The sequence below is a fragment of the Numenius arquata genome, chromosome 1 (assembly GCF_964106895.1).
Source record: "Numenius arquata chromosome 1, bNumArq3.hap1.1, whole genome shotgun sequence".
NCBI classification, from domain to species: domain Eukaryota; kingdom Metazoa; phylum Chordata; class Aves; order Charadriiformes; family Scolopacidae; genus Numenius; species Numenius arquata.
The window spans coordinates 45918935-45942969 of record NC_133576.1 but is presented as its reverse complement, the minus strand read 5'-3'; the positions used below and the strand labels follow the sequence as shown (position 1 = coordinate 45942969).

Sequence of the window (24035 nt, the reverse complement as noted above, 5' to 3'; positions counted from 1 at the left end):
TAACAAATCAGACTTTTAAAGCCATAAGTAAAGTGAGAGACTTAAAATACTTGGAATATTGAAATATTTTATAGCATCAGTTTGTACACTCATTTCCTTTTCAAAACCTTGAGATTTGTTTCATGAAACTCTAGCTACTGTAGAGAATATAGTTGAAAAGTCTATTTTAAAACTGTAAAAAATTTTTTGACCACTGCATCTAATGGTGACATCAGTATGTTTTTATTTCTAGCATTTATATGATTATTTTCTTATAGAAGAAAGACTTCTGCAATAGGGACCCGGATACCAATAAATGACAGATAAATTTTTGGCTTCAAAACATACATCCTTTTCATGGGGTTTAAGTGTTAATTTTGATAAGGAGCTTTGATACAGCTCCTACAAAAGGAAAATCAGTTGTTTGGATTTTTCTTCTTTTACTCATTAACCAGTTGTCTTTTATAGACATAGTTAATGGTACAATACAAGCACTTCTCCTTAGAGAAGACACAGCAGCAGCAGTGTAGATGTTGGAAATTACAAATGTTGGAAAAAATCAGTCATGTTCCATACTGATATTAAGCCCTTAAAAATCTTTTTTTTTTTCCCTTGATACAAATAAGTCATGCAGATTTGCTCGGTCATTACAAATCAGTGTTCTCATTGCAAAACTGATAAATAATCACAGAATGGTTGAGGTGGCAGGTCCGGGAAGTGACCTCTGGAGATCATCTAATTCAACCTCCCAGCTCACAGCAGGGTCAACTAGACCAGGTTGCTCAGGACCATGTCCAGCCAGGTTTTGGATACTTCTAAGGATGGAGACTCCACAACCTCCCTCGACAAGGTGTTTCAGTGTTTGGTCAGCCCTAAAGTAATCTTATGTACTGGTGCATGGGGTTCCGTTTGCTCAAATTCATGAGATTCCTGTTGGCCCATTTCTCCTGCCTGTTGGTGTTGCTCTGAGTGGTCACACAGCCATCTGGTGTATCAGCTTGTCCTTACAGTTCTGTACCAGAGATGGCTCTTTTGATAGTGATGGTTTCAGTACCTATAGCTCAAGTATAGGACCTGTTCATGTGGCGGATTGTGTTTTAAAAATGCAGTCTTTCAGCTAGTTTTAAGTCTGTCAGTTTTGACTCTTCAGAGGTATAAGTCTTGGTTCATCTTATATTCCAGTTGATTAGCAGGTATGTTACTGTTGATTTTTGTCTTTAGTCAGTAAGCTTGACTCATTTTAGATCAGATGCATAATGGATTAAGGCAAAAAGTGAGGCCAGACAGTAGGAAACGTGGAAATGATTATGGTGTGATTGTGCAAATTGCGTGGTGTTTTCCCTGGTGTCTTTATTGCTAGCAATACAGGATGCCACATCATGTGGAAGGCTAGGTTTTAGAAGTTTCAGATAATACTTCTTAGCAGTGACTTCTGGCAAAGATGTTTGTCTTAGGTCTGTGTTACTAAAAAGCAGTGTAGCAGAAACACCAGGCTCCAAGCCTTGCAATTTCTGTGTGCTTCTTAGCTATTTATTTCTTATCTCAGCGTTGTTAAATCACCAAAAATGGCAGGTAAACTCCTCCCTCTTTACAAAGAAAAAGAAATGGTGTGACACTGGTGTAGCTGTCAGGGGGTAGGAACCTCCAGCCAAGAGAGAGATGCTTATATCCAGCAAGCACATATTCACAGTCTCTCAAATCCAACTCTTCCACTAGATTCAGGCTCTAACAATAAAAAGAATAATTTCATAGACTCCCCAGCATCAAGGAAAAATGTATTTGCCACAGTAGTAATATTTTTTTCAAAGACTTAGTGATTATTCTGCAACCTTTTTGAGACTTTCCTCCCCCCACACCACGTAAAAGCCCTATATTTAGACATGCAGCACAATAGCAGAGCTCTGCATATAGTGTTGCTCTTATTGCACTGTGCTGTGTGAGCACTGAACAAATTTTATCATCAGAGTGAAATCCTTAGGCATCTTAAAGTATTGTAGGAGTTTTTCACGGATGATGTTACGAGTACCGACACTTAAAATATATATGATGACAATGGAAAAGTATTTCAGTGGCTGGCTTAATTTTTCATTAAAGCTGGCAGCAATACTTGTAATTTTGTCTTTACTTAGAAGGGTAAAGGTTCTTTTATGAAGCTTTGGAGTATATAGGTACTTTGGAGTGGCTATGGAGTATGAATGTGCTGGCAGGCATAAGTATGATGTGTTAGTTACATAGACAAGTTTGAGACGTCAGTCACCTCTCAGAAATACCCTTATGTTATATGCTGAAACTTTACCTACATGGGAAAGCTAGCTAACTGTAACGTCTTAATGTTTACTGTATGTAACTGTCCAGCATTAATGAACCATGTTATGTCTTAATATACATTAAACAAAGATAGTTTATTCCACTGAATGTGAAGCAAACTCCATTAGATAGACACAGTTTAGACAAAGCTTTTCAAAGTAATTTACTTCTTTCTAAAGTAGGATGAGCTAATGCTTACATGTGCTACCAGGGAGCCTGTCAGATGGTAGTTAGCTCTGCAAATTCACACTTCGCAAATGTGCTTACTGCTCACAGCCTTCGGTACATAGGCTATCTCAAAGTCCTTACATTTTCTAGGTAGTTTTTGGATAAATTTACCTTCTTTCTCAAAAGAATTTTATTTGAAATCCAAACTTGCTGAGAAATTGAAATTACCATTTAGAGCACTATGATTTCTGTAGCCATTTCTTAATAGTTGTTGCCACGTGAAAAAATTATATAAGATGCCTTTAAAGTTCACTGAAGTCCCTTTAATCAAAAGCACATGGTTACTGAATGTTTTGGTTTGTACTCTTAATTGCTCTCTTCACTACTTAACTTTGTTTACAGTTGTTTTAGTTGAAATGTTATCTGTACTTTTCTGGTGTCAGAATGTTTGTTGGAATTTTTACCATCTCAATATATTTTACTCCAGAATATTTTATTTGGGATTATGTAGCAAATGCGGTGCTTTTGAGCATTACTCGTTTTGATGTTAAAAAAGTGATAAAAGTATGTTTATATAATTCTTTCACTGCATCACATAAATCAGTTAAATGCAAAAAAGCTGCATCTGTTACTGTGATTGAGAGTTACTGGTTTCTAATGTACTGGGATTTGATGACTAATACTGATCATGGCATAGCGGTCTATAGGTATTTGTTAGGTAAATTTCCTAAAAGAGAGGAAAAAACCTATAATGAGCTTATTTTGTCATCTTTCAAATATTAAGCTTTATATTGTTCATTTTCAAGTGAAATTTCGACACCTATTACATTCATAAAAATGAAGGCTTTTAAGAGCATTTTTTTAATTGGGACCACGTATGTATTCTTGCTAGTAGAAGTATAAAAATAGCTTTGATGTCTGGTGCTAGGGGATGAGTGCATTGCAAATCCACATAAAAGAAATTGTGATAGACTTGCAGTTCTTTCTTGAAGTTTAGCTGAACTGTCTCTTCCAAACTTGCTTAGCAGAAATTTGCATGCCGCTTTCGTGGGAGAGTAATGGGAAGTGTATTCTGCTGTGTTGCATTTTGATTGGTTTACTACACTGTTGAGATCTGCAGTTTGTGTTCAGGAGCAAAACACTGAGCATTTTTATTACAAAAATCCTAAACCAGCTTTTAATATAAGTCTTGTCTTTTGTGCTCACTGGTAGATGTAGTATTTCCAATGATACTTAATTTATAAAGTAGAAGGAGGTACAAAGGTATTTTTCTGTCTTTTTTTCTACTTTGAAAACTGTGGCTTCGTTATAGCAGGACAAATTTTAAAAGCTTTGCTGTGAGTGATGCAAAAGTGTCTGCAGGGGCTTTTATAAGTACATGTAAACTCTGGGGCAGGCAGGTGCAAGGCTGCTCTTCCTGTGCTCGATGCTGGAGAACTGATGCAGAGGTGCCGGGCTGTAGCTCTCGCCCAGGCTCGTGGGCCAACAGCAGGCCTGTCAGCGAGCCGCAGGCATGGCTGAGCGCTGCGGAGGGCTGACTGCTGAGTTCCTAGCTGCACCTTGTATAAGGAGAGGCAGAACGAATCGGCCTGCCAAGGACTATTGACAGACTCCAACTCAAACTTGTGAATTTAGTGCAGAAGGGCTGAGTTTTAAGCACAGCCTGAACCTATAGATCTTTGCCATGACTTACATGTCAAGTTTACTTTTCACTTGGCCTGGTACCGCCGCTGTGCTTTCTGTAACTTACTCACCGGGATGATACCAAGTTCTGCTTTAAGTTGTACATAAAAGTTTCTAACAGCATTCAGGGACTCTAATTATGCAATGTTGACCCTTTAAAAAGTACTTCCTAATGAGGTGATCAAGTCTCTTGTCTTTTTCTGCTGTGTTTCACTGAGTTCATATAGTCATTATTTTTTCCCAGGCTCACATAGTCATCATTTTTCAAGGGAGGTAAGCTAATACTTTGCCCCATGCAGTTTGCAGACAGCTCAAAAAGTGTGAGATGTGCCTTTTGCTTGCTTTCTTATTGAGTAGAGATTGAGAGCTCCCTCTTCAGCCTTGCCTGCACCTTAATTCAGCAAGGCAGAGGACTTCAAAACTGGATAATAAAGATGAGCAATGGGAAAAGTGGAGGAGAGACTTGATTTTTCAGCAACTTGGAGGTCAAGAAATGCTTCGGTCTGGGCTGTGACTACTTTCACAAAGTTTAGAGAGAGAATCTCACCTCCTCAAACTATGCTTGCTGGAAAGTGTCAGCGTATGTCTTCTAATAATACTAAGAGATTCCGAGAAATTTTGTGGGACTGCCAACAAGGTAACAACTTTAACATTTTTAGGTAAGCTGAAAGTGTAAAGGCAGCCAGACAGATAATTTCCCATATATGAAAATTCTTTTGTGCTCATTATTACTGTTCCTGACCTATGCTGCAGCTGGTTACCTGTTAGGGAAAAGATCCTGTCTACATGGTTTTTTCACACTAATAGAAATAATAACTCGATATAATATGACCACTATATATTATATTAGTAGTGTTTTCTTCCTGCCATCCTTATATGTCTTACATTTTACATGCATAAATTTGAGGACATGGCTATCCAAGCCACGTACTAACTAGCTGGTTAGCCCTTGCTTTGTTTTAATATCTGTAGAGTTTGAAGGTGTGCATGCATGCACGTGACAGCTCAGTAGCAGAGCTCTGGGGAGAACATCCTTGTTAGAGATACTGTGCGCATGATTGACGTAGGGGAAAAATGTTTAGAGGGGAGAATACTGAAAGATAGTCTGCTGAAACAAACTGCTTATTCGCGAAATAAGTCAACCTTTAATACATAGTAGAATAGAATATGTGCATATACTAATATATCAGATACTATGAACTTCAATACTGCATGTTAACTTCTATTTTAACACAGTGCAAGGTAATGCAAAAGCAAAGAATTTAAAGTACCTCCCATAATACAGATTACATTTGGATGCTTTCTCTGTAAGCGATATCTTGAGGTACAAAAGTGAATTCATGACCAAAAATTTTGAACTTTAGAATTGCTGTAAAAATTGCAGAAAAGCTATCCACAATAGTAAACTGAAAATAATTATTTGGTGGTTTGTTGTTGGTGTTTTGTTTTGTTTTTTTTTTTCTTAAAAAGATTAAACAAAACTCCAAACACCTCTGATAGAATAAACTTCATGCAGAGGGAAAGGGGTGTTGTCCTGTAGTATCGGTTTTTATGTATTGGAGCAACACTGGTTTGGGCCTTAAATGTATTAATCTTTGCCAGTTGTTACATACATACCCTTATTTCATTTGATGTGTTCAGAAAAACATTCTGGCTTCAGTTCTAATGCAGACAATAATACTCTGTTATCTTCTGGCATATTCTTATTGTCATCTGTCAATACTTGGTACATTCTTTTGCCCTCTTGTCCTGATGGTATTCCCTAGGTAGAAAAAAGACATTTTGGCAAGTATGAACAGGTGCGTGTAACTTGCTTTTTTTATAGCAGGAGCTCTAGATTAATCATTTTTATTTTCCTCCTCATTATTCTGCATTTGGCTGTGTTTACTATATGCTTGCTTCAAAACCAGAGTGTTTATGTTGCTTGTAGGTCACACTGAAATTCCTCAGAATTCTTAATTGTTAAATAATCTTTTTTTTTGAATGCTTACAGGTTTAAAAAAAGTCTTGTCTAAGAGAAGCCATGTTTTGCATCTTTTAGACCCTACGGGTTTATTTGTGCTTAGAGCACCAAAGACCTGAAATTATTAGCAATTTGGGATTAAGTAATGCACAAGAGTTGATACTATATTGATACTATAATGATACTATAATTGACCTACTACAGGATAGTGAACTGCAATATAATGAAGTTCCTCATCTCACAGGAGGGATTTTTATCAGGAAGCAACATGGCAATACTAGCTACCAAAAACTGACAAACTTGTTAATGTTGCTAGGATTTTGCTTGTTGCTTAAGAACAAAGGAACATCAAAGATCTGGAAGTTTGGTGTTTTTTAAGGTAAAAGAAAAATTACAAAAGGGGTTCAGAAATCATTCATGGCAATGAAGTAAAAATGGAAGTAGGCAAAAATAAATGCTGGGGGATTGTAATTTTGCTTTATATAAACAAGTGTTGTCTTAATAAAAGCTGCTCAAGTGAAGCCATTAGGTGAAAGGAGAAGCTTTGTATCATAAAATGCAAAACATGCCAAATAGAAAACTCCATTTGATTCTTTTTCTGTTGTATGTGAATAGGTTGTCTGGTCTGTAGAACAGAGTTGGTAAATGTTTTGGTTTGCCAAAGACTAAAGTGAGTGCTTAAATAGGGCAAGATCATTGCAGAGGCTGAAAGGTTTCTTTATATCCATCTTCCTTGGTAAGAATGTTGAGGAAATATTTAACAGAGACTTATTCTATTCATGCGGTGAAATGAGGTTGTTTAAGGAGGCAGAGAAGAGGTCAAACAGAAGGTGCTGGCATAGCAATTGATACTTCTACAAGGAGCTTCCCTTGAAGGGCTAGACAATGTTCATTGAAAAGCTACAAGGAATTTAGAAATGCAGTAGCTGAGCTATTGACTAAATATGCAAATCTCATTAAGATGCTGTTCTGGAGAACAGCAGGGTAACAAATATGCTCATCTTGTTAAACTGCTGTTGGAGTTTACAGATGAAAGAGAATTGAGGAGGTGATTCTGGGAAGTGTAAGTGTACTTTGGTTAGTCTTCCCTACCAATAAAACTGATTGCAACAGTAAATTTTAAGGTGGTTATAAAACAACTAAATTATTATATTTGGTAAACTGTCTACATAGTAAACTAAATTTCTTTAAGCCTCTGAGCAAAATAACAGATAAAAGAGTGTACTATTAAATTAATTATCCTTCCCTAGGTTCCTAGAGAAAATCCCGTTGAGGTCATTTAAAAAAATTTTTTTAAAAGCAAAAAAACATGCAAGTAATTTTGAGCATAAGTGAAAACAGTGTGATTAAAGGAAGAAAATATGCTAGGAGTAACTGCGCCAGGTTTGTTACTAGAAAAGGCGATTGTTAATTCATGGGAAAAAAAAAGAAGAGTCTGCTGCTTTGTCTACTTGTGGATCAGGTCTCCTTACAAAGACTGTTACCAAAAGCTCTTTTCTGTACTCACAGAAATGTAAGTATCTTTTCCCTGTGAGCAATCCTACTGAAAGGAGAATTAATGAAACGTTATCACTAGAATTGAGATTTAACACTCAAGCTGTTTATTTCTGCTTAAGTGAAACCAGCTGATTTCTAGTTCTGTGTTTCAACTGGTGCATCCAATTAACATCCTGGAGGAGTGATGTTAAAAATCTAGTATCTGTCACAGTTAAGAGGGTCCATCACTTGCCCTTTCTTAAGTGGATGAGGTCAAGCCTTTAAGTAGTGTAGAGAAGTTCCTGAGTTGACTGGATTTCTATCTCATAAGAAATAGCTTAGTTATTATTTTTTTTATCATTATTATTAAAGCTTGTTTACAGCGTTGAAAGAACAGGCAAAGCTCCAAACAAAACTTTTGATTAATAATGACTTAGAGAGGTCCTCAAACAATTCTAAAGAGCCCAGCTGGTTAACTGGGCAACTTCGTGTTAGCTGAAAGTTGCTGTTGTCATTTTTATGGTGATATATGGAGAAACTAATTTGAAAACTCTTAAGGCATTTCTGAATTTGAAACCTTTACTAATCTGGCTTAATTGGGGAAAGCAAATGAGACGTATAGGCTTTGATGGTAATGCGTATTAAAAGGGACTAACGTGCCTTTTTATAGTTATTTTGCTTGCTGTGCAAAGAGGAAGAGTAAAGAGCAATCCATTGAGAAAAGAAAGTGACAGGAGACCAGGAGAGATCAGCTGCCTCTTAAGGGACCTTGTAAAATGATAAAAGTATAGGACGGCAAAAGGAAGATGGTCTGGGCTCAACAGTCTGGAAAAGGGTCTGATAAATGACCAACATGTACACAAGCATAAGAAAACAAGCTTCATGAAGAGGAGTAGGAAAAGCAATGCAGAGGCTAAGTAATCAGACATCTCGTTGCTCATCAGGCTCTATGTTGAAGCCTGGGGCAGAAGCAAACCTGGGCTGATCTTTCTGAAGGTGCTGCTCCCTGGCAATTAAGCCTGCTTTGTGAAGTCAATTAGTGAATCACTGGTTTGGGAACTCTGCAGTCAAGAGGCAAAGAGCCTAAATCTATTTGAGGGGAAGTACTTTGCAGAGAAAGGAGCTGGATTAAGTTTGTGGTTTGTTCTTAAAAACAAAACCAACAAAAGCAGTTCTTGTTTTATTGGAAGGTTACTTTGTCTGTAAGCAAAGGACTTTTTTGGCTTGAAGGCAAAATTGTTCAGTTGTTCTAAAGGCACGTTAATTCTGGTAAGTCAACTTCACCATAGCAAACGTTTTAAGAATAAAATTTGAAATACTGTGATTTCACAAGCTAAACACTGGTTAAATCTGTTTTGATTCAAAAGGCAAGGAACATAGGAAAGATTTATAGTTTATGGGGAAGGCAAGTGTATGAAAAAGTTTGGTAACACTTCTTACAATGCATTTCTTACATAAGTCATTAATGTAATTCTGTTTGCGTTATAGCCTGAGAACATGGTGATTAGCAAATGAAGTAGAAAGGAAAGATGTAAAAGTCGTTTAGAAAAGAAAAAAAGGAACATTACTTCTTACATAACATATAATTAACCTATGAAATTCACTGCCAACCTATACTATTGAGGTCAAAACCAGAACAGAATTTGAAGAATTATTATAAATATATTTGCGTAATGAGAATATCCACAACTCTATTGTAGGAATTTTATTGTAGGAATTTTTTTGTAGGTTTAAAAAGAAAGCTCTCTGAATTGAGGGTAGAGAATTGCATTGAGGGTAGAGAATTGCATGATAAACAGGTTGTATAATTATCTGGCATTACTTGAATTTAAGCTGAATGTAAGCTTGACTTCTTTGTATTCCCCTTTGAGAGCACATCTCTCTCTACTGTCTACAGAAGGAGCTTGGGGAGCTGAGCCTTAAGAGAGCCCAAGTTAGGTTTTGTGAGTAACCACCTCCTTCCCAGGGTGACGGGTCTTGACAGACGTTTTTCTGTGTTTTTGTAATAACTTGGAGTACGAAAGCAACTAATTGTATCCATTAATTGTTAAAAAAGGCTGGGTGTTTCTATTTTGAATCGGGACTGGGTCAAGTAAGTGCTGTGCATCAACTGTTCTTCAGCTGAGTCCTTCTGCAGGCATGTTTTTGAAATGTTTTGTTCATTCTTCTCTGTAGATTAATTAATTCTGATAGATTTGAGGTAGAGTATCACATAAATCCACAGTTCCTCATATTCATGTTAAATGTGATTTTTTATTTGGGGAAGAGAGGGTATTAATTTTGTTCTTCAGAATAACTATAATCTCTTGAGCGGTAAAACCTTGTTAATTCTCATGCAGCTAATCCTTAAATAACAATTCACTTAAACAGACTGACTTCACAACAAGAATAACTGCTTAAGTGCAGTGATTGTGACTTATTCTGGTTTGGCCTGTAAAATGTACCTAAAATCCAAATGTGTAGATAACTGGAAATTGCTTAGGAACTTTTCATTGTTATCAGAAAGTCCCACTCTCCCAATTAAAAACAAAAAGGAAAAATATTTCTAAAAGCACTGAAGCTAAGAGTTCTAGAAGACTCAGAAATGAAGTTTGGAAGAGGAAGACTACAGCCAAGAATGAAAAAGAAGAAACACAAAAACCACTCATGTTTAATGACTACACAGAGTTATTAGAATAGTCAATAGAGGCAAAGAGAGTTCAGTAAATATTTTTGTTCTGTGCTTGGGAAAAAGGCAGATACGATGTTCACATCACGGGATGTATGATATCACACTCTGTGTTTTCATAGTAATCAAGAAAGCTAAACAGTAGTTATACTTAAATTTGATATTTTAAAGTCAGAGCCTTGGATAACATACATCCATGAGCTCAGGCCAGAGAATTGTTGTTTATCATTCATACGGATATATTTTTTATAGTTCTTGGAAAATAGAAAAACTTCCAGAGGATTTGAAAACCACTCTGGAACTGCTTTCTGAGAAGTAAACGTAATCCTCTCAGTCTATCATTAGGCTCAAGTGAAATAATAAAATTATTGAGGTGATAAATTTCATAAATGTAAAGGATAGTAATTAATGATAATGATTCCTGGGTTTTGGAAAATAAGTTTTAGTATGTTAACTTTAATATTCTTGATGTAGTTGAGAGTTCGTATAACAAAATAGAGTTAAAATTAATACAACTGTGTAACACAGTCGGCTTTAAGCTTGTACAGTATCTTTTTTTAGTCAAGTAGAATGACACAATGTCAATACAGTGCTTATGAAGTGTATAGCAACTACCTGATAAGTTTTATGTCATTGTAAATGTTTCAGTGATCTTGCATTGGGATCAGATTTTGGTCTTGTTTTATTTAGTTTTTGATAGTGATGCAGGGCTCTGGCAGGGGAGTCTCTAAGGCCAGAGCAGCAGGAGTCTATCTTCCCATGGGGCAGGGACATCCCAGCTGCATAACAAACATCTAAGTTTTCTGTGCAGTGAAAATAGTAAACTGCAGGGAAGAAGTGTGGTAGACGGATGAAGGCATCATCTCAGCCTAAACCGTAAGTCTCAATTTGTCAAGAAATTCCTAGAAAGTACTAAATTATTTTGTTAATATTTGCTAAATGCACAGACTGGGGAGTGAGTGCTATATAACGAAGAGGAGAGTGACTGTTGCAACACAAACTGGGTCACACCTCTGCTTCTGGTTAACTGTGTGTTTTGGTACAGCCGGAGGGGAAGTTGTTCTCTTAAGACTGAATGCTGTAAACTGTTTTTAGAAGGTGTGGGAATGTATCCTAGAAAGCAGTGAAATGGAAAATAAAGGGGGTGTTCTAATGAATCTGGTGATTGATTATTCAAGGTATCCCTTAAGTACCTGAAATCCAGGCACCTATTCTGTCCATAGTGGTTGGTGTCGCTCATAAGCATGCCAGTTTGAGTTTGATCCTCAGAGTCAAGCAGTTGCATGAGGTGATGTTGCTTTTACCCATCAAGCAAATTGCAGTGGGCCAAGAGCTGCAGCTTTGAGTCAGGACAACTCTGCACATCAGCATGTACCTCTGTCCTTACCTTTCTGAGGCTGACAGCTGCTCCTGTCTTCTCTTCCTGCTCTGTGGGAATGAAGCGTGTTCTCCTGACTGCACAGTCTGATGAAAAGCCAATTCCCTCTGGAAAGTCAATTTAAATGAATGAAGCCTGTCCTCCTCTTCATTCCCCCATCACAGCATTGTAGGTGACTGTTTGGGCATCCAGTTTCTTTTTAAAGCCTAAATCAGGCTTGTTTATTCTCAAGCATTTACTCTGATGCCTCTTTCAGCCGGTATGACTACTACAGTAGCTCAAGTCGCGCTAGTTCTGAGCAATGTCCTTTTTTCTTCGGGTCTTTTTTTTTTCTTCAGTCTTTCTCATCTTCCTTGCCTCAGAAATTGCCCGAGAACTGCTTATCAATTCAAACTGAATTTTGTCATGGCTTTCTTTGTTTTTTAATACTATGCATTTGCTTTTCTTGGTTTTATTTTTAGGTTGGGTAATGCAAAAATTACAGCAAGTTCTAATTCCTGCTATTCAGATTATAGTTTCTCTTTGTATAGGTGGTCTGAATCTCAGATTCATGCAACCATGGTCGATAAATTTCTGTGGGAAATGGTGATTTTATATTGCCATCTTTTTTTGTTTGGGGACGGTAGGGTCTTTGCAAGAACTACATCAGACATGCGGTGTTGGTCAGTGAGGTTTCTGCCAAGTTGGATGATGCCTAATCAAAGCTTCCACACTGCTTTTTCAGTTTCTTTGAAGTTGCAATCTATTCTAGCATTAGACTCACCCTGCACAAGGAATAAGCTGTGTTTGGTATTTTGACAGGCGTGCTTTGGAGACAGTTGTTAAATATGTCTGTGTCTGTATTGCTCTGATCTTCTGTCAGAGGGGAGCAATGTACGAGTTAGAAAGCTGGTATAGGTTCTGAACTGAATGACTGACTTCTGATAAGCACCAGTTTCTCAGGATGCTCGTCTTTCCTGCAGCCTGGGGTAGGTGAGATGTTTGCTTTTTTTCTTTAAAGGATTTGTCATAACAGTCAGTCTGATGTGATCTCAAGCCCGAAGTCCGTCTTACTCGTGGTTTGTGGTAGCTTGATTTGAAGCAGTGCTCTCACATGCCAACTTCCAGCTCTACAATGTTGCTCAGTGCAAGTGTCACAGTTTCTGTGTTTTAGAGACAAACTCTATTGCTAGGAGTTTCATCTAATATGTCAGATGTGTTTTCTGCTGAAGACTGTTGTTACCAGAACTTTTTTGTAACGGGTGAGTTTTATGAAGACACATGACTAAGTTATGCATTAGAAATATCCCATTTTATGGGGTGTTGAGAGGCGGTAACAACAGCTAGAGAATCAAGTGAGGTTGGAAGAAGGATCTGAATAGTGTTTAGTGTAAAGAATTTTGAAGTATTTGAGTCATTTTTAACAAACAAAAAAAATTAATAAATCTTAAGTTATTAATATTACTTAAGTAAATTAACAAATACTTTCCTGGTGATAGTGACTTGAAATTGAATATAGGCTAAGCTCAGAATGCTGTTTTTTCAGGTCATTCATTAAAGAAAAGTTAACACATACGGTGGGTTATCCACATCTGGAAATCTCCAGGGAAAGGCTGAAAATAAAATAAATGGGGTTCTCACTCAGGTACACGTACAGGTGTTGGCATAGCATCTTGCTCGGGGTAGGTCCTTTCCTCTGTTGCTCAAACAAATGGATTATGCAGCAGTGGCTCCTTCTGGCTTCAAAATGTGTAAGTCAGAGAGAGGGGTAGGTGGTTGTTCAATTTAGTGTCATTACTATAGTTGTAGTTGTTCTTTGTGACTCAGCAGATTTTTTGCTGAGGCATTACCATTTTCTGACTTTGTGCTCTGCCACAGTGTTATGCACAGCATTACCGGACTGTGTTATCTCAGCTGCTGTGAATTGATCATCCACCAGCCAGTGCCGACCTAATAAGGTTCTTCTCTATTTCTAGTTGAAACCTGCTTTCTCTGTTAAATTTTGTCAAATGAGTCATACTTGCTTTTATTTAAAGTGACTGTATTATCAACTAATGGTGATGTTGCAATTTGGTAGGCAAAGTGGGAATTACTTTGAATATTGTCAAATTACACACTGAGAATCCGTGATTGAAATATATGGGCTTTATTTGCATCTTGAATTATAGTTTCTCCTTATACATCATTATTTTGCAGAAGAGATGACACTAATATATATGTATCTTACTAGCCAAGTACTGACAGAGGCAGGTCTTCTTTCCTTTTAGGAATCTGGGTAAAAATGGCTTATCTAACAGTAGTATTCTATTGGATAAATGCCCACCTCCACGACCACCGCCTCCACCATACCCTCCCTTGCCAAAGGACAAGCTGAATCCACCTACACCTAGTATTTATGTAAGTAGATCTAATGGCAGAAGTAAGCTGCTGACCACTTTTTGTACTTGTTTGGATATCTGAATTACATAATGTAATTATTTTAAAGATGCACTATTTACAGCTGAATTCTAATTACAGTGCTCTCTCAACTGGTGTGTAAGTGGGGAAAAAGCTAACCTTAAAGAAAATTTTGAGGCTTTGTTTGACTCTTAAAGTACTTGTAAATTAAGAATTTCGGTAAATGAGGAAAAACAGCTTCAGAGTTTTTTTGTTGATTTTTTTTTTTTTATGCTCAAAATATAGGCGAAAGTTCATTAGATATAACGTACAGTATTTCAAATATGTATGTACATTATTTGCAAGTGACAGTTTAGCTATAAACAAAACTAAACTCTTCTAACAGTCTGCTTCAAAATATAGTAAATCAAAAAATGAGTAAAAGTTACAGTGATGGTAAGAACAAAATGTTATTAGGAAAAGGCAGGCTTTAGTTCTTATAGAACCATTAAAACTTCTGTTCTGAAAATAAAGTTTCATAATAGCTTAAGAAGAGTTTGAGCTAGCTTCCTTAGTAATAGAAGAATAATTTATAGGATGTCCACTTCCTTGATAACAGAAGAATAAATTCTAGTATGTCCATACAGCTGGTGTGAAAACTTCAAGTTAGCTCTACTCAGCCCAACTTGGGAACCAGAAGCAGTTGGCACTTTGGTGTGATACTACACAAGCAGACTGCCCAAGAGCTAGACGAAGTTGGGAGCAATAGAGCTTCCAACCGTTATCCAAGTGTTGCATCTAAATTAATCTACCTTTTTAAAAGTCTGTCACAGCTGTGTTGAATCTGTACAAAGCTGGTAAGTCACCATGTTGCAGCACACTGTATAGATGTGCCCGCATGGGTCCCAATATTTGGGAACTCTGTATCATGTTTTGTTTATTGAAAGAACGTTTCTGGCATTTTGAAAGACTCACGACAATTAAAAAAAAAAAAAAAAAAAAGAGAGAGAGAAAAAAAGAAGGGAAAAAAAAGATGGGGAAGACTACAGCATAAAATTGAGGTCATAGGTGCACAAAAGCATAAGAAAATCCAATCAGCCTTTCTGGTTAACATGAGATATACTTTCAGAGTAGTCTTTTTAATTATACTGTTTCTTGTGTACATTATCTGTAGAATTAGCTTTTTGACTTCTGTAAAGAAAGCTAGTATATTATCTTGCTCTTCAGAGAATTCTGTAGATTTAGAAGAATGTTCAAAGCTACTGTCAGATAAAGAAATAAACTGCAGGAAACCTGAGTTGCAAAAGCCAAAGCAACCTGGGAGTAATTCATGCCAAGAAATAAATTGCAGTAACAAATTAATTTCAGGAGTGAACCTAGCTTTTAACATGGAAGGGGCTGTATAATGTAGCCGTTTGTTCCCCACAGTGCAAGGAAATGGAGAACATTCCTGTCGTCTTTGTCTTGTTTCTCTTCTTTTATTATTCTTTTTTTTATTTTACAAATAACAAGTCTTAAGTTCAGCTGACATTTAATATTCCATTATAATTTTACAGTTGGAAAATAAACGAGATGCTTTCTTTCCACCTTTACATCAATTTTGTACAAATCCAAACAACCCTGTTACTGTAATACGTGGCCTTGCTGGAGCGCTTAAATTAGGTGGGTTTACTTTCAATGGTTTTTTTAATTTGGAAAAAATTGTGTATGTTTTATAAAAAGAAGTATCTCAGTTCTTAAAAGTGGATATTTTATATCTGTAATATTGTATTACTTTTGTATTCTAAGTAATTAGGGTAATGTGTCATTTCTCAGTTTGTTACTGTTTCTAATCTTAACATCTCAAAAAGCCCCCTAAAGTCCAGCAGATGTTGTTGAGCACAGAGAGCTGTTGAGCTGTAGCATGGAAGCTTACGGATAGATTTTTTTCCTATGAGAACTGGCTATGTGTCTTTGTGCTTAGATTTAATGATCTATAATCTGGCTCTGTACAATATTTTAAACTCTGTAGATAGAAATTGCTGGTAGGAAATGCATTGTATGATGGAAGTGCATTCATAAAACAGTAGTCTGAAAAATACTGGTAATAGATTTAAGTGTTGTTTGCAGATTTGTTTACACAAATCACGTAAAATGTTTCTTGGAATGTAGTCTATATGGTAGCTGCCAAGTGTTTTCTAAGCTTCTACTGTTGGGTGCAGAAAAGCTTTTTGAGTGTTAATCATGTGTTAATTTTTAACCTACAGGTGGGCTGTGTTATGAAGGCTAAGGGGAAAAAATGCTTTAGTTTAAACTTTTAGATAACTTTAGTATTAATGTCTTCTTTTCTTGAAACTTTTTATTATATTTTAACTGTCATTTATGAATTTTTTTCCTATTTATTAGACCTAGGACTCTTCTCTACTAAGACATTGGTAGAAGCAAATAATGAACATGTAGTAGAAGTGAGGACACAACTACTGCAGCCAGCAGATGAAAACTGGGACCCCACTGGAACAAAGAAAATCTGGCGTTGTGAAAGCAGTAGATCTCATACAACAATTGCTAAGTATGCACAGTACCAAGCCTCCTCATTCCAGGAGTCTTTAAGGGTAAGTCCATTGTTTTAAATAATTTACAAACTGTATGCTAACTCAGGAACCAATTATTAACAGCTATTGAAAACAAATGGAAGCTGTTAAGGAAAAAGAGACATTTCCATTGGCATGAAAAGCACAGGTAAATTTACAGAATATGTTTTGAATAGAGGGGCAAATAGTATATAGGGTGTTTCCTACAAATGCTTAATGTAAAACTTAATTTTCTTAATGTAAAACTGGCCATTACGTGCTTTCAAAGCTTGTTAGCTCAAGCTTTCATATAATAATGTCAAAATTCGTATTAAGATATTTAGAACTTTAAATGCACTTTTTTTTTTAACTTGTATTGCTTCTAATTTCACATACTCTCTGAAATCAAATTTGCTTGTTCTTCGTAGTATCCTGAGTTAATTTGATGTGGTTTGTTGAAGTTTACACTTGGACTTGTCTTTCAGCACAACAGTTTAAAAAATTATTTTGCAGAAAAGTGGCTGATGCTTTCCGTATTTGTTATTGTTGGGTTCTGAACATAACAGTTTCTATTTAGTTTAGAAGTTGTTAGACATGTGACAGTGAAATGTTTGAGATGTTATTTCATTGGTATTACTTTTTAATATTTTTGCTGAAGTAGTGAGCACATCCTTGGAATTAGCAATGGGCTCTCCTCAGAGGCTTATGTTATCTGCTGTTATAAAAAGATTAGGCTAAGGTGGAACTAAGACAAAAAGATATTCTTCACCAGTTGTTAATTAGAAAATAGGGAAAACATCGACATGAGGAACCAACTATTGCAGTTTTCACTGCAGTACACAGAAATGGCAATGGTTTCAGTAAGAGAGGAAAGAAATTCTAAATTTAAACTTTGTGTTAGATGAAAGGATTAGAAACAAAGAAATTAATTGGTAGATGAAGAATAGAGAAGGGAAGGTAGTCAAAATGTTTTGAGCGAGACTGATACAAGTTGAGGAAAAGAAACAGGAATACTGTTGGGAAGTGGGGAACACTGAACTCATCAAGAACTTGGGACATAAATGTGATTTTTCTTCCTCTGCAGTGGTAATAAATTTAAGTAGGATATCAACTGAAGTTTTCTGGTGCCCCTTGAACAGTTGCACCAGCATTGTATTCTTGTACGTCATTCCAGGGGGGCTGGATAACATTACATATATAATGTTCCAGTGAAGCGTATGTTCAATAATGTACATAAGTGATCCCATAGTAGCTTGTCAGCAGGAAAGCCTCAGCTTTGGTTTTGCACCAAGAAGTGAACTGTGGGATTTTCTGATTATTACTTTTTCTCTGTTACAAATTGGTGGTAAAAATGTAATATACAAAATAATATCCAGAATGATGATTTTCATTTTCCCCTTGGAAATCAAAAAGACATTGTTTTAAGTGTACATGTGTCCTTTACCTAACACTGCTTTGACCTGTCCTTAGGTGACTTTTCACGGTGTTTAAATGAAAGCTTTGTTGTTTCCTTATACAGACACACAATCCTTTTGGTTTGGTCTACGTGATCTTTTTTTTATGCCTCTAACAACTATTACATTGCTTTTCTAACATGTCTTGCAGTATTTGATAAATCCATCATCACTACGTTCCTTTTTGTTTCTCTTTGTCCTTCATTCAAAGGATGAAGTGAGACTTTCTCAGGTACATAGGGCACTTTGAGATGTAACAACAATCCCATTCAAAGCCAGAGATCTTTGGATAGCCTCCAGGCAGTTTTCCCTCATTTTTGTCTTGTTCTTTTTTGGCAAGTATATGGACATAGAAGGAAAAAGAAGTCTTTAGAATAGGCTTTTGAGCCCACTCTGCTAAAAAGATCAAATTACATCATTTAATATCGGTTAGATTTTTTCCACTAGTCATGGTCCTAGCTACTGCAGTGTGAAAATAGCATATGGCTATGAAAAATTCAAAAGATTTTATATAATGGATTTTATAAAATTAATTTTATAAATATTAGTCATCCTAGTTTCATATCAGGAGACCTGCTTGACTTTGAAGGAAGGTAAGTGTTCTAGTCTAAAAAAGTTAACAGTATTCCTTAAGACTGGAGACTGGATTCCAGTTTACTTGCATAATAAAGCAGACCAACATACTAATTTGCAACCGTAATGTAGGCTAGCAGAAACATTTACAGTGTAGATATTTTCTGTTGTCCTGGCCTGAACTTCACTGAATTTGTAGTCATGAAGAATTTTTTGCAATAATTTTTGACTAGTAACTATTTATTTTTTTAAATTTTCATAACAGTAATATTCACATAAAATCTTAGAGATATTTTAAAGATTGTACCAGCATCTCAAAAAAAATTGTACTTATGCCTGTGAACATGTTACCATTTTATACATTTTTTTATATGTTATTATTTTTGTGTTTTTATATATATATAAAAAACATTTCCACAATTGCATTTTATAGGAGGAAAATGAGAAGAAGAGTCACCACAAGGACCACTCAGACAATGAATCCACATCTTCTGATAAGTAAGTGTGGTATAACTGTGATAATTCTGTAGTTGGTTTTATGTGGTTTTTTTTACTTCATTCCCATTTTCACATTTACCTATTACATTTTTTGTATTTGCAGCTCTGGGAGGAGGAGAAGAGGACCTTTTAAAACAATCAAGTTTGGGACCAACATTGACCTGTCAGATGACAAAAAGTAAGTTGATTACAGTTTCTCCTGCTCACAGTGGTATTCTACGGTATCATACTCCTGCTGGAAAACCCATGCATTCTTCTCAGACATCAGTCACACTATTGATAAACCCAATTCCAGTTACATAGCCTATTTCCACAGCTAAATTGTTACCTTTGGTCTTTTAACTGTTGTTAAGAGTCCTTCTCACCTTAAAATCTCTTTTCAAGGTTTTTTTTCTAGGATCTTTATTTTTCCAGAAATGAACTTAAACAGCCATCACAAACTGTCCTCCTTCTAATACATTCACTTTGTTTCATTCTGGGGATTTAAATTGTTTGCATACATCTTTAATTACTTCTGACAATACCAAGTTTTCAGTCTTTGCACAGAAACTGTAAGATTAAAGGATTTTTCTTTTTTATTTCTCTGGATTTTTGTTACTTGGGATTTGTTTCCTTTTGTTCCTGGTGTCATCCTTTCTGTTGCCACTTTTTCATAGCTATTGCTTCTCTATCCAGGAGCACGTTTCAAAATACGTAGTCGAGGACCAGACCAATGCTTACCTGTGGATAAGACATGATACCTCTGCCAAAACCTAAAAAAAAAAAAAAAAAAAAGGGAATAAATTGTGTATTGTACTCCATATCTTTCTGTGAGTAGATGAAGGTAGCTCAGAAAAATATCAGAAAGTATTAGAAATACTCTGAAAGCATTTTTTTTTGTGTGTGTCTGGTAATAATTTTTTACTTGGTTTCATCTCTAGTTAGCATGTATTTCCATAAAAGATCCAGTATGTCTAGGATGTTAGTTCCACCAGCTGCTGTACAAAAATTCTGATCTGCTTCAGTCACTAGAGCAAAAGAAAAGGTTATGGTGTTTGAAACGGGGGAATAAGGCCCGCTTAAGATGCTGAGGTCTTATGTGGTATAGTCACTGAAAGATCAACGTGTGTACATATGTATGTGATTAGAGATTGTTTATAAAGTTTTTAATATAGATGCTGGTTTTTTCCTAAAGAAATTTCCATCTGTAGATGCAAAATTGTTGCTAATAAACTAGCACCCAGAGCAAACCACGGGGAGAGAAACTTTAAATTAACCTAAGCATAACTAACCTGAGGCTCATAGGGAATTGGATTTTGATACTTTAAATAGTTCTTGTAGGATCCCAGGTAGATGCCTGATCTTCTGATCTGCAGTTTCAGCTTTTGCTACAAAACTATCTTTGCCCTCAACTAGCCTGTCAGAATTGTGATTATATTTGGACATAATTTAAAATTAAAAGAGTAACACAGATACCTGGGTGACATTACAGAGCTCCATACTTAAATTCTGGGATTTTTGTGTTTCAAGATATGTGTTTTTATAAATGCAAGTATTCAGTTCCATAGCACATGCGTGTAGTTAACTTCATTCTTGGCCGCAGCACTTGTGTGCACAGGCTAAGGTATGTTTAGACACTCTTCTTGACATATGTTGTAGCACAATATTGTTTCACTCTTGAAAGCATGGTTAACAGTTTCTTCACTGGCTTAAGAGTGTGAGGAGAGCACAGCTCCATTTTCACTTGGAAAAGATGTACACTGAGGTGTAAATTGCAAGCAGAGTTTTCTGGCAGTATAGCAGCAGACTGACTAACTGCAAGGGTGACTCTGATCACCCTGGATTTTAGCTCACTCTTAGATGAAATTGTCATTTAAATTTCTGTAACTGTCAAGTAAGGGGTATTGCATTGCCTCAATTTCCCTCTTAAGAAATGCTAAGTTACATAGAAGTAGATTGTCTGCTCTTTTATCTCCTGTGCTAACAATTTTTTGAAAATGTTTATATTTCTCAAACTCCTCTAAGAGTCTTAAGGATTCACAGTTTGTCAATTTGCTATTTTGCTGCAGGTGGAAGTTGCAACTCCATGAACTGACAAAACTTCCTGCTTTTGTACGTGTGGTATCAGCAGGAAATCTTCTAAGCCATGTTGGTCATACCATCCTGGGCATGAACACAGTGCAGTTGTACATGAAGGTTCCAGGAAGTAGAACACCAGGTGAGTATAATCTCTTTGCATGAAAAAAATTCAGGTTCTACTGCTGTGGTATTGATTTAACCGCACTGCAGGTTTTCCATATCTTACAGCATGCCTAAACATAATAAAATTGTACATATTCAGTACTTTTTTTCTTGTTTAATTGAACTCTGCATGTACAAAGTACTAAATTACCTTATGGTGGAAATTTCTGGATTTCTGCAGTGGTAGGTTATTACCATACTAACCTCTTGCATGCAATACCGGATTCTTTAAGGTCAAAAAGATGGTGGGTTTATATACTTGGACGGTATTTGTATTTTGCATGCCTTGAAAGTTTTTACAGGCTTCCAAAGTAGGTCTTGTGCAATCACAGAAATCAGTATATTTTTACTTTTTAGATTCTTTATTGTCTTGAGGATAGGATTCAACCCTCCGTAATGAATAGTGCTGTGTTAAAGCACTGGACTGAGACTTGAGGGATCTGGACTAAATTTCAGGGTCTGTTTTTTTCTGAAGTACAACTTTAGATAATTCCATTAGGGATTATGGCTCAGTTTTCCAGCTGTCAAAAGAAGATAAAATACTGGCAGTTCTACATTGATCTTGAAAGCTCTTTGGGACAGATTTTATTACTACTTGTCTATTCAGTGCCTGAAGTCATGAAGTTTTGCTCCAGACTGGGACTGTCAAGAGCTATCATAAAACACAAAATCTAAGGTTTAGCACGCTGAAGCATTCATTTCTACGAAAAAGGGAACTGCTGAAGTACTGGTCAGATTTGCAAGATTGGTAGTTCCAGCTTTTCATTTTCCAGAAACTAAAAAAAGCAGAATTCTCTAGTCACTGGTAGCTTAATTGCGTTTCTTAACACTGTGAAGCCCCTAAGCAGTGTGTATAAGCGTCATATAAAAACGTGTACGAATACTTAAACTATGATGTAGGGTTTTTTAGTAATTGTTACTTTGCATTTTCATAGCATTATTTCGATAGGTCAGCCTGACATGAAGTGTGTTTATTTTTTCTCTTAAATTTCAGGTCATCAAGAAAATAACAACTTTTGTTCCGTAAATATAAATATTGGTCCAGGTGACTGTGAATGGTTTGTTGTCCCTGAAAGCTATTGGGGTGTCATGAATGACTTCTGTGAAAAGTAAGCTGGGCATGCTATTTTTCTCTATTTTTATCAAGTTCTCTGTCTTTCTCAGACCTAAGGGGGGAAATTAGTGAGGGTGCTGTAAGAGGACATTATTTTTCCAGTTTTCCATGTAGTTAGAAAAGTCTTTTAAAATAAGTCAAAATGCAAAATCTAGAATTTATACAAAATATTACGTTTGTACAGCGTACAGAAACTTGGATTGTCTGCGATAGCCTTTCTCTCAAAAATTAACATTAGGTCCATTGTTTGTTTTTTTTCCGAACACAGGAATGAAGGAAATACAAGCAAGAGATTGCTAGTAGCAAATGCTCATCTAGGTTCAAGATACAAAATACTACATTAAAGGGGATCAGAAGTTTAGTGTAAACATAGACTGTCTGCTACCAATGTGTATTATGTGGCATCAATCCAGTTTTCATAGCAGTAATGTTTCCACATCAGAAAATCCATCGTAGCCCTTGCTGTTTATCTAGGCCGCTCTATCATGCGTATTAAAACTGACCTCAACTATTACCAAATGGTGATGCTTTTATAATGGTGTCATGGCTTTCTAGAGCTATTGCAGTGGACTGATGGAACAAAGTTGGGGCTGAAAGATTGGGGTTTTGTTTTGTTTGTTTTTAGGAGTGATGAAGTATTTTCCTGGTGATGTATGCTGTTAATCTTTATTATGATTAATGTACGTGTTGTACACGAGCAAGTACAGAGTCATTCGTATTTTGGCATGGTTTCTTGCTGCATCTAGTGGGAGACCTTAGTTTACTCAGACCCTAGGAGGTGTCATGGCATGGTGTGTATTTGCAGCTTGCCGGAAAAGTTGAGGCGCACTGACCATACTCAGCCAGCTCTAAGATTGGGGTTTCTATGTTGAGCCTTGTGTTGAGTGAATGCTTTAAAAACAAACAAAACACACACACATGCACACGCAACCACCCCACCACACTACACCACCACCACTCTACCACCCCACGCCCAAAAAAGAGGAGGAACAGTTGTGTCCCCTAATAATGCTAGTGTTCAAGGGGTAACCTCTGAAGCTGATCTTACAGGAGATTTTTTTCTTCTTATCTTGCCCAGTTAAAACTGGACTAAGCTCTTGACTTTTCTTCAGAACTTTTCCAGAGCTCTGCAAATTCCTCTCAGGGTTCCGTATTTTCTGGCTGTCTGCTGACAACTGTTCGTATTTCATCCACCTTTACAAAGATTAGCCATCTCAAAATTCTAATTCCACTCATGGAATTGCAGTGTCTCTGATGACAACATGCCTTTACCCCCATGACACTGTGCTCCTGAGGGTGTCAGATCTTGGTAACTTCACAAAATGTCTAGAGTGCCTGATGGAGGCACTGAGTTGTCCTTTAAAACAATGAATTGTGAATGATCTGTCATGGTGCAGTATAAAAACAGTATAAAATTGGGTTAAGGATGGGAGAGAAGTATGTATTTTGCATAACCATAGTGAAAGAGTTTGTGCTTAGGAAATCCATACGGAGGTGTTTTTTCATGCTTCTCATGAGGGCTGATATTTCTTGGCTGAATATATCATAGACCTGTGGATCACAGTTGAGATGGTGCCAACAGGTTGCTTGTTGGACAAGCTTCACGTGCATAAGCTGCCAGTACAAGTACATGGTTGGCATTGTGCAAAA

The 24035-nt window shown here is 36.5% G+C and overlaps 1 protein-coding gene across 8 annotated transcripts in view; it reads left to right on the top strand.

The window, feature by feature from the left end:
• KDM6A (lysine demethylase 6A) overlaps positions 1-24035 on the top strand; it is a 155531-nt gene that overhangs the window by 118895 nt on the left and 12601 nt on the right. For all 8 annotated transcript variants that reach the window (XM_074147401.1, XM_074147315.1, XM_074147229.1 and 5 more), the window contains 7 exons: positions 13869-13998; positions 15534-15639; positions 16363-16568; positions 18987-19051; positions 19155-19229; positions 21100-21248; positions 22266-22380. In XM_074147401.1, the coding sequence (XP_074003502.1) occupies positions 13869-13998; positions 15534-15639; positions 16363-16568; positions 18987-19051; positions 19155-19229; positions 21100-21248; positions 22266-22380 (846 nt within the window). The remainder of the gene's footprint in view (positions 1-13868; positions 13999-15533; positions 15640-16362; positions 16569-18986; positions 19052-19154; positions 19230-21099; positions 21249-22265; positions 22381-24035) is intronic.